The 11144-nt window shown below is 41.8% G+C and overlaps 1 protein-coding gene across 1 annotated transcript; it reads right to left on the minus strand.

Annotated features, from left to right (window-relative positions):
* Positions 1–1447: 1447 nt before the first annotated feature.
* On the minus strand, positions 1448–2894 carry LOC144702921 (uncharacterized). The gene has a single exon (XM_078574946.1). The coding sequence runs from the start codon at positions 2858–2860 to the stop codon at positions 1568–1570; it is 1293 nt and encodes a 430-aa protein (XP_078431072.1). The 5' UTR covers positions 2861–2894; the 3' UTR covers positions 1448–1567.
* Between the last annotated feature and the right edge of the window lie 8250 nt (positions 2895–11144).

Below are 11144 nucleotides of genomic sequence, written 5' to 3' on the forward strand. Positions count from 1 at the left end.
AGAGAGAGAGAGAGAGAGAGAGAGAGAGAGAGAGAGAGAGAGAGAGAGAGAGAGAGAGAGAGAGAGAGAGAGAGAGAGAGAGAGAGAGAGAGAGAGAGAGAGAGAGAGAGAGAGAGAGAGAGAGAGAGAGAGAGAGAGAGAGAGAGAGAGAGAGAGAGAGAGAGAGAGAGAGAGAGAGAGAGAGAGAGAGAGAGAGAGAGAGAGAGAGAGAGAGAGAGAGAGAGAGAGAGAGAGAGAGAGAGAGAGAGAGAGAGAGAGAGAGAGAGAGAGAGAGAGAGAGAGAGAGAGAGAGAGAGAGAGAGAGAGAGAGAGAGAGAGAGAGAGAGAGAGAGAGAGAGAGAGAGAGAGAGAGAGAGAGAGAGAGAGAGAGAGAGAGAGAGAGAGAGAGAGAGAGAGAGAGAGAGAGAGAGAGAGAGAGAGAGAGAGAGAGAGAGAGAGAGAGAGAGAGAGAGAGAGAGAGAGAGAGAGAGAGAGAGAGAGGTCACTTAATTCCTATTTTGGATGAGCGAAGGGTTCATTGATATTAAAGTCGTACTACATCTAAACTAATAAAATTAACACAGTGAAGCGGCAACAGTGGCGGCGCCACAAGGTGCGTAGATGCTGGCAGTGGTATAAGGGAGGCCGATGGCAGTGATGGCGGCAGGACAATCAGATGGGAATTTTCCACCCTAGTTCCATCGACATCTTACTCTTCTGAGAGCTATAAAAATTGGTATGCTACAAACCATTTGACTAAGACTTGGGGGACCCAAGATCATATGTTCGAGCATATGATCATACAAACAGATAGACCAAGACACATCCCAGATTGTCATAAACATGAAGACCAATTCCCAACTAATCTTGATCAATCAAATGACAATTCCCAAGGGTTCCGCAACCACAGTTCCAGAGAAATCTCAATTCTTCTGAAAGCTATATACAAAATGGGACACTAAAAACCATTTGACTTAGACTTGGGGGACCCCAAATCAATTTTGAGCATATGATCATACAAAATGGTAGATCAAGGCACCCCATATTATGATCAAAATGAATACCACTTCCCATCTGATCGATCAATCAGATGGGAACTTCCAAAGGTTCCCCAACCCTAGTTCCAGAGAAACTGAACTCTTCTGAGAGCTATATACAAGCTGGCACACTACAAACCATTAGACTTAGCCTTGGGGGACCCCAGATCATGTTTGCGCATATAACCATACAAACATATAGATCAAGACACCCCAGACTATGATCAAAATGAATACCAGTTCCCATATTATCTGATCCGTCAGATGGGATTTTCCAAGGTTGGGGAAACCCTAGTTCCACATAAAACTCAATTCTTCTGAGAGCTATACACAAATTGGTACACTACAAACCATCTGACTGAGACTTGGGAGACCCCAGATCATGTTTGAGCAAATGATCAATATAAACATACAGATCAAGACACCCCAGATTATGATCAAAATGAATACTAGTTCCCCACATCTGATCTGATCAATCAGATGGGAATTTCCCCAACCCTAGTTTACACAGAAATCTCAACCCCTCTGAGAGCTATACAGAAAATGGCACACTACAAATCATTGGACTTAGCCTTGGGAGACCCAGCAAGGGCTTGGATCAAAACCCTACAAGTATGAGAATTGGGTGCAACTCCCAACCTCACCATTCTCTCTCTCAACTCCATGGCTCTCCCCACATCCCCTTCTCCAGCATAAGCCTCCATCACAACATTAAACCCCCCCACACCAAAACCCTTCTCTCTCAAAGCCCCTTCCACTAAAACCCTCTCAGCCTCTCTCTTCTCCCCTCTCCCCACCATCTCCTCCACCAAAACCCTAACCACCTCTCCTCTCACCTCCCCTTTCACCTTCACCCCATCCGCCTCGCACATCCCCAACACGGTCGTCGCCGCCGCCGGCCTTCGCCTCCTGCACAATTCCCCAATTAGGGTTTCATAAACCCTCCCAGGAACCTTCCCCCATCTCCTCAGCTCCACCACCAGACCCATCAACCCATCACCCCTTCCCCCAATTCTAAAACCCTCAACAATGTCCACACAAGTCTTCTTATCCAGCTTAAACCCTAACCCCACCATCTCCTTCACCATCCTCCACACCTCCCTTGTCCTACCTTGCAAGGACAAGGCAGAGATCACTGCTCTGTAGATCTGCTGACCAGGGGAGAATTCTCTCATCTGCATTTTATCGAACAGTTGGAGGGCAAGCAGGGAATCCCTTGTTCTTGATCTTGATCTTCTTGCAAGGCCTACGATCATGGCTGAATAGGTGATCTGATCCGGTTCCAGACCTCTGCTCTCCATCTTCTCGAGCAATTCCATGGCTTCCTCGGTCTTCCCCCTCCTGCAAAGCCCAGAAATCAAGGTGTTGTAGGTGACGACGTCCGGGTCGAACCCGGCGGCCTCCATCTCCGCCATGAGAGCCCCCAATTCGAGCTCCCCGGCCTCCGGCGAGCGGCAGACGGCGTGAACGAGCACGTTGAAGGTGTAGCGATTGGGCGAGATCAGAGAGCTCTTCATGGCGCGGAAGATCTGCAAGCAGAGGCCAGCGCGGCCGGATCTGGCGAGCTTGGCGAGGAGGGAGTTGGCCAATTCGGGCCTGGAGAGAAGGCCGGCGGAGAGGGTTTCGTGCAAGGCGGCGACGGCGAGGTCGAGGCGGCGCCGGTCGAGGTGGGCTTTGACGAGGGAGGAGGGGGAAGGGGGAGGGGGGGCCGACCTCCGGCGGAGGAGGTCGGCTATGGCGGAATTAGGGTTTTGCGAGGGAGGAAGGAGGAGGGAGGAGAGGGGAGGAGTGGGGGGAAGAGAAGGCTTTCTTCTTGGCCTGAGTGTCATGGCTCCACCTTTCATGGGAGATTTGCAGGTTGCTGAAGGTAGGTTGGTCGGTTGGTAAGTTGTTAGCTGGGGATAGTGGGGGAAAATGTTTTTCATGGGATGGATATTTAGGGGATTTTGGTTAGTCATTTGTCACAGAGTGCAGGGATGCGGATGGGACGGTAATTTTGACCGTTCACGAAAAAAGCGTCCCGTCCAGGACTTCGGACGATTGGTCGGACGAAGAATCATCCGCTCGTCTGCAGACGGGATGATTGCTTCGTCCATGGACAAAATAACCATCCCGCCTGGGGCCTTGGACGAGGGACATGATGGTTTCTGTGTCCTTGACAGGTCCAGCTGGACGATTTGCGCTGCGCCATATGTCGATTTCTGAGTGGTCTAATGCTGACGCACTCCATGTTTCGTCCCGAGATGTCAGACAGGATGAGAACTTATTGGATGGGACAGTTTTGAATGGGACGAGAAAAAATGGGACGGGACGAACCCTGGATGGGATGAACATCGTCTCGTCCCATCCATTGTCCACATCCCAGATGATCCGGAACTACAAATGGGGAAGTGGCTTTTCGTGGGATGAATATTAAGGGAATTTTGGTCGGTCATTTGTCCCAGAGTCTGCAGTTTTGTTGCCGTCGTCGGTCATTCTTTGGCGAAGTTGGTATGGAGATGGGAACCTGTGTTGTTATTTGGAGTGCCTTTTGTTAAGGGTTGTGGAAAGGCATGAGTCTTAGTTGATGGTTGATGATTGATGGTATATCAAAGAGTCTGTGGTTTCTTTGTGTCATCCGTCATCAGAAGGAGAACACTTTGTTAAGGGTTGTGGATGGATGTCGAAGGGTGTAGTGTGGAAAGGGATCTCAATCTGTCATCCGTCAAAGAGTATGTGGTTTCATTGATGTCATCCGTCATCAGAACGAGTACCTTTTGTTAAGGGTTGTGGACGGATGACGGAGGGTGTGGGGTGGAAAGGGATCTTGATCGGTCGTCCATCACAAGGTCTGTGGTGTCTAGGGTTTGATGGTCCCAGTCCAGTCCGGGTTTTTAGCAAAGACCTAAACCTTACCTGAACTTTGGTTCTGTTCTGGTCCGTTCTTGTTCGGTGCCGGTCCGATGCAGACGGATCCTGACCTGTCATGTTTAATAGTCAATGTTAAAGTCAAAGTAGAAAATTTATGTTCATATTAATGTTAAATATCTTCTACATCAAGTGGGTGCCCACATATGGTCATATTTATGGCGTCTGCGCTGAGCTCAATAGAAACCTCTTCGTTGAGTTTGATTTGATATTTTTAGAAATTTATAAAAAAATTGAATAGTATACTTCTGGTTTCGGTGCCCACAGTTCGGGACCGGTCTGGATTGAACCAGAATCCCAATCTGGTCAGGTTGACTTAGTCAATGTTAAAGTCAAAGTATAAAATTTATGTTCATAGTAATGTAAAACGTATTCTACATCAAGTGGGTGCCCACAGATGGTCAAATATGCGGCGTCTACGCTAAGCTCAATAGAAACCTCTCTCTCAAGTTGGATTTGATATTTTTAGAATTTTATAAAAAATATTAAATAATATACTTCCAGTTCCGGTCCAGTTTGACCCTTGGACCTAAACCTGTTTGACAAACTGGTCCACCCTCAAATGGAGGACCTACGGTCCCAATTCGGTCCGATCAAACCGGTCCCCAGTCCTAAATGTCCAACCCGAGTGGGGAATAGTGGGGGGAAGGGATTATTCATGGGATATAAGGGGATTTTGGTTAGTCACTTGTCACAGAGTTTGCAGTTTGTTACGTCGTCGGTCATTCTTCATTTGTCTCGTTCTTTGCCGAAGTTGGAACTGGGATTGGAACCCGTGTTGTCATCAGAAAGAGGGCCTTTTGTTAAGGGTTGTGGAAAGGGATGACAGAGGGTGTCGGGTGGAAAGGGATCTTGGTCGGTGGTATGTCAAAGAGACTATGGTTTATTTGTCGTCATCAATCGTCTCTCATCAGAATGAGAACATTTTTTTAAGGGTTGTGAACGAAAGGCGGAGGGTGTAGAGTGGAAAGGGATTTTGGTCTGTCATTTTTTATAGAGTTTGTGGTTTCATTGCCATCATCAATCGTCTGTCATCAGAACGCGAACCTTTTTGTTAAGAGTTTCAGATGGATGCCATAGGGTGTAGGGTGGAAAGGGATTTTGGTCTGTCCTCGAGCACAACGTATGTGGTGTCATTGCTGGCGTACGCCATCAGAATGAGAACCTTTTGTGAAGGGTTGTGGACGAATGGCAGAGGGTGTAGGGTGGAAAGGGATTTTGGTCTGTCATTTGTCATGGAGTGTGTGGTCTCATTGCTGTCATTCGTCATTAGTCATCAGAAGGAGTGCCTTTTGTTTATGGCTGTGGATGGATGGTGGAAGGTGTAGATGGGAAAGGGATTTTAGCCTCTCATATGTCTCAGAGTATGTGGTTTCATTGCCGTTATTTGTGATCAAAAGGAGAACATTTTGTTAAGGGTAGTGGATCGATGACAGATGGAGTGGGTGGAAAGGGATCTTGGTCAGTGATCCGTCACATAGTCTATGGCTTCATTCCTGTCATTTGTGATCAGATGAAGAACACTTTGTTAAGTGTTGTGGATGGATGACAGATGGAGTGGGTGGAAAGGGATCTTGGTTAGTGATCCGTCACATAGTCTATGGTTTCTTTGCTGTCATCTGCCATTAGTCATCAGAAGGAGTGCTATTTGTTAAGGGTTGTGGATGGATGACGAAGGGAATAGGGTGGAAAGGAATCTTGGCCTGTCATCTGTCATAGAGTTCGTGGTTTCATTGCCGTCATAGTTACAATGAGGGATTCTATACATATTACAATGAGGTAATAAGTAGAGATATCTTCAACTTTCTTGCAAGGCAAGTTGATTATTATGATCTCAGAATCTTTGTCTTATTACCTGCCTTGTCTGATCACATATTCGATATGTGTTCTGTCTTATTAGCGTTCAAATACGAAACAAGAAATAAGGCAAGATGAGAAGGTGAAAATGATAAATATATTTAAAATTAATGCATATAAATGTCTAAAAATTAGAATAAGTTGATATAATGGATGATGATTGTTGGGGTTTGTGACTTCTATTGATAAATCAAAATTGATTGTGCAGATAAATACTCAAATAAAAAAACAAATCTTAAAACCAAAAGTTTAAAAAGTTCAATTCACTTGGCACTACACAACTTTTGCAATCAGTTGGTTCTTCTTATGAGTTTCTTCAAGCCATTCAATTCATATATGTAGCCTTTAGATGTATCCATGCAATATTTGGAGAACTATATCTCCTCTCCACTCCCTCAAACAGAGATGCCAAAGCAATACAAAAGAAGGAACATTGAATCCAGTCTCACTTAAAGAGTTTTTAACGTATTTTCTCACCATCTAGTCTCACTTGAAGAAATACTAAAGAAGGAAGCGGAACAGAGGAAAGGGGGGAGCATTGAAGAATGACTCGCACGGGTATCAATTGAGACCACCACAATTTATTTATACTATTCATGTGAATTTGAGAAATTTTCACATAAGTCCCCATCTTTGGGAATATAAATCCCTAAAATTTGAAGTATATCAACCAAAAACCTTATGTGTGTGACCCTCTAGGCTTATGTACCAGTCTAGTTAATAACTCTAATGGCTGAATAACCATTACTGGGTCCACTTTCCTAATTAGCTAAATCACATATAGATTAATTAATTAAGGATCAATTTAACACAATCAATTGTTAAGTTGCTAACACATGGGGTGGTAAGCAACACTTCATGCCCTAAAATATGCAAAATAGTATGTCAACTCTCTTATAGAACACTACCATCATTCTTTATTGTGTATGCATGATCCCTCATCTGCTTGATGCTCTAAGATGGCTTAGGGTGTGGTCAACTCTCAAACCCTAATTGGTAGTCAGTCAGTACTCATTATTTGGGAAATATTCAGAGAACTACTTCTCTAAAATAATCAAGAACTTCATCCCATTGTCTTCCTTGACCTGTCCCATCTTATATAGAGGGCCTATGATATCGTCTTGACCATTCAATCACTTTGTGAACTTATTGGTGCTCTCGAGCTATAATAGTTTTGTATTATATGAATAAGACTTAGTTGACCATACTCAAAGTACACACATCCATCCACAAAATATATTTTATGTCTAAGGCCTATAATACCATTCATAGATTCTTACATTCTAGTTTCAGTGAAATCTTTCATTAAAGAGTGAACACTATCTATGCTTAGTGTCTCCACACTTATGGGATCAACCATACTCATAAAAAGAGGGAGATTAGATAATCCTATTATATATGGATATTTTGATGTCTATCTTGAGTATCATTTTTTTTAATGATATTACACACATGTTTGGAGACCGTTGACCTCTGCATTATGATCCAAACACAATTTACTAAATCACAGAAATATTCAGGGACCTCATTATAAATATCACATGAAAATAATAACGAAAATTTTTTAATTCAAGGAACAAAAACCAGACATGGTAGTGTGATTGGCTTGTAGGCTACATAACATACACCAATGATAACACGTGGTATGAACTATGTGGTGGAAACATATGTAGCCGACAAGAAAATCACACATTCCACATCTCGTTCCATGTTCATTAATAGAACATATTCATTATAGTGCACGTGTGATGCGTATAATGAAGTCCATGAATACATGATTGGACTTAGTGAATTATGATGAGATCGTAATGCGGAGATCACTAGTTTTTAAGCATGTGTTCTAAACATTCCTATTCGAAGGATACGCGAGAAGGACATCGAAGTATCCGGATAGAATAACACAATCTAGCCTTACTTATATGATGAGTATGGCCGGTCCCGTAGCCATTAGTGTGGCGACACTAAGGATAGATAGTGGGTGCTCTTTAGTGGAAAGAGTTCACTGAATTGATCTGTATGAATCCCTAGATGGTATCATACCGAACTGTCAATCAGGTTGATTCATGTCACGGTTGTATAAGTGGTCCTTAGACCTGAGACACCAAAGACGTCTTGTGGACGGACGGTTGTACTTTGGCTATGGCCAACGAGTCTCTAGTCATGGGATTCTGAATGATCTTAGTTCGGGTACACCAAAAGTTCACGAAGACGATTGAGTGGTCATAAGAGGTGACAGCTCAAGGAAGATGATGCGATGAAGTCCTATGACAAGGTAGTGAAATATTGGAGAAGAGTTCTCTGGTGATTTCCAAATGCATCAGTATTAACTCGGATGACCGATTAGGGTTTGACAGTTGACCATACCCTAAGTCATCCAAGCAGCGTCAAGTGGATGAGGAATTATACATTCAAGGTAATTGATAACGAACAGGTTCCATGAGTGAGTCGATACACACTCCTTTGTATATTATTGGACACGAGGTGTAGCTTGGCACCCCACGTGTTGGAGTCTCGACCTATCGATTGGATTAAATCGATCCGACATTAATTAATCTATATGATGATATAGTTAATTAATTTGTAAGGCCAATAAAGGTTATTGGGCCTCTAGAGTCGTTAACTAGACTGATACATGGGCCTAGAGGGTCACACGCAAATGGTCTTTTAAACGTTGGAAGATATACTTAAGTTTTGGGGGTTTTTATAAAAAATACCCACTTAGTATAAATAGGGAAAGGCCCTGAATGAAATTCACCCAATCCAGAATTGTTTAGGGGCCTTTTCCCCTCTTCTCCCTTCTCCCCACACCCCCTCTCCATCCCCGATGCGATCGAGATGACGTAACGATGATGACAGAGATTGAAGGGGGCTCGTCAATGAGGAGGAGATTCGATGTGCCGAGGATTGCGTGGATACGTCTAGAGGTTGCACACTTGAGCAGCTCAACTCGTCTCGTTCCGGGATCGAAGAAATCACGGATGCGATCTGTGAAAAGGTACTTCGTTTAATGTTTTCGTTGATGCCGTTCGATTCGCAAAAGTCTTCCGCTGCGCATCGTTTTTGTATTGTTCATCTAGAGCTAGGCCTCTAGAACCCAACAAGGGGGTGGGGAGCATACCACATAGTTGGTGAAGGCATCTACCGTCTAGTTCCCCACGCACAACTGGTGGCGAATGCTGGTCACGCGGGGGCGACACCACATGATGTCTTGCCATATGCTCGGGAGACACCACTTTGAGCTTGAGCCTGCACTGAGCATGTTGACCGACTACTGTGAGTCTGATTCTATGATGATATGGTAAAAGTTACGCTCCTCAGAGAGGAACAAACCATCAGGTGTTGCCATAACCTTGGTTATTGTGATAGTTTGGACTCCATAGAAATATGAAAAAGTAAAAAGGGTACTTGATAATCTCAATTTTAGGGTTAAAATTCGTCGTTGGTGATTGAGATTATTCAATAAAATATATTTCACCTTACTTGAAAATACTTAGTTAGTGTGATACAATGGCCTATAGGGTCCCATGCAAATGGTATTTTAGACGTCAAAAGGTGCACTTAAAGATTGGGGCTTTTATGAAATATTCCCTTTCAGTATAAATAGGGGAAATCCATGAACAAAATTTACACTTGCCAGAATTATTTAGGGACTGAACCTTATTCTCACTTGGACAATTTGCTCCTCTCCATTCTCAATACAATCGAGATGGTTTGGTGATGATGGTGGAATCATGATGAAGCTCATCAAGGTGAAGGATAATATTTGACATAACATGGATTGAGTGGATACATCTAGAGGTAACAAACTTGAGCAGCTCAACATGTCTCATTTGAGGAACCAAGAAATCATAGATCTATTTTGTGCACATGTGATTCGATCAATTGTCTTGTGAATGCCATTTGAATTCTGTTCAAAGTTTTCCACCACAAGAATCACTTTTGTTCAATCCAAATGAAGGCCGCATAACCCAACAGTTAAAATATAATTTTATACCATTTAGTGCCTCCCCTTTAAATATGAGCACATGTATGGAAAAAAGGTAGAAATATGAAGGTGGATCAGAAGTTATAACTCAATCAATCTGCTAGATTTATGGCTATCAGGGTTTTACATTTGTGAAATCTAGGATGCTTATTTTTCATCTTCTTATGAGCCCTACCACCACATTGTTTCTGGGTTCATGTCCTTATCTTAAATATTAATGTGATTATTGAATCCTATTTCTTAGTTCCAATCCACTTATATCAGCGTGACACTTGTCCATTTAAAATATTAAAATGAAATCATTTTTAATGGGTCGTATAATGCGTGAAGTGGAGATGCATTTTTTAAGTGTCGCATTGATGTAATTTAACTGCTAAGACTATGGCATGGTTATTTTATTTTTCGATTATTATGGTGCCAACCCATCTTTTTTTCAAAACACATTCACTGTGATTTTAAGTGAGCATTTCTTCCAATTGGAAAGTTTTCCCAATGCATTAAGAAATTAAAACTTTTCCACTCATGGTGTACCATTATGACAAAATTTTTCAATGATTAGTGCAGCTAAACATTAGAAAAAATTTAATAATGGGTTTCCATTTGAGAAATCAGATGATGACACCTATAAGAATAAAAACAAACCCCTGAGAATTGATAAAACCATTCGAAGAGTTTGAGAAAAGTATTATACTGCATGAAAATCCCAAATTATATTTTAACATAAAAAATTAATATCTCTTCAAATATTGTTTTAAAAAATAATTAAAAATATTGTGAATTAGAAAGTAATTGGTTTAGGTATATGAAGTCCAGAATTTAAAAAGGTACCCAAAAATTCCAAAAAAAATCAAAGTATCAATTTGAGCTGGCTAAGACACACATAATAATTTTTATGAAAATTAAATTACAAACTAGGTGATATAAAACTTGTGATCACGATGCTTTGATTTGTTAATTTCAGTTTATTGTAATGGAGAGTAAGTTCCCTTCCAAAAAACTACACACATCAGCATGCTGATGTCAGATGGTGCTATTGAACACACATACATATCTTAATAATAGGAAAATAATATACTTATAATTATTTAAAATTAAAAAATTATTGGATATATATAAATACGAAAATGCAGGTTGAGAAAAAATCAGGAAAACGTTTGGTGGACTCATTTTTTTTGAGATCATAAAATAATAAAGTAATTTGGCTAGGATATCCAAATATGAAAACTATGCATTGGCTATCACTGTGCACTAGTCACAAGTATGATACTGACTTATACCTTTGACTTGTATGTCGTCATAAATTTTACACAAGTTTAGAGAACTAATGCAATGATTTTGTAGTGTGGAATATCTAGTAAAACATTTTCACTTGGTATAAT

Source organism: Wolffia australiana, chromosome 5 (genome assembly GCF_029677425.1).
Source record: "Wolffia australiana isolate 7733 chromosome 5, ASM2967742v1".
Lineage (NCBI taxonomy): Eukaryota > Viridiplantae > Streptophyta > Magnoliopsida > Alismatales > Araceae > Wolffia > Wolffia australiana.

Excerpts from the sequence above, each read along its gene's own strand:
- LOC144702921 (XM_078574946.1), bottom strand. The coding sequence starts at position 2,860 with ATGAAAGGTGGAGCCATGACACTCAGGCCAAGAAGAAAGCCTTCTCTT.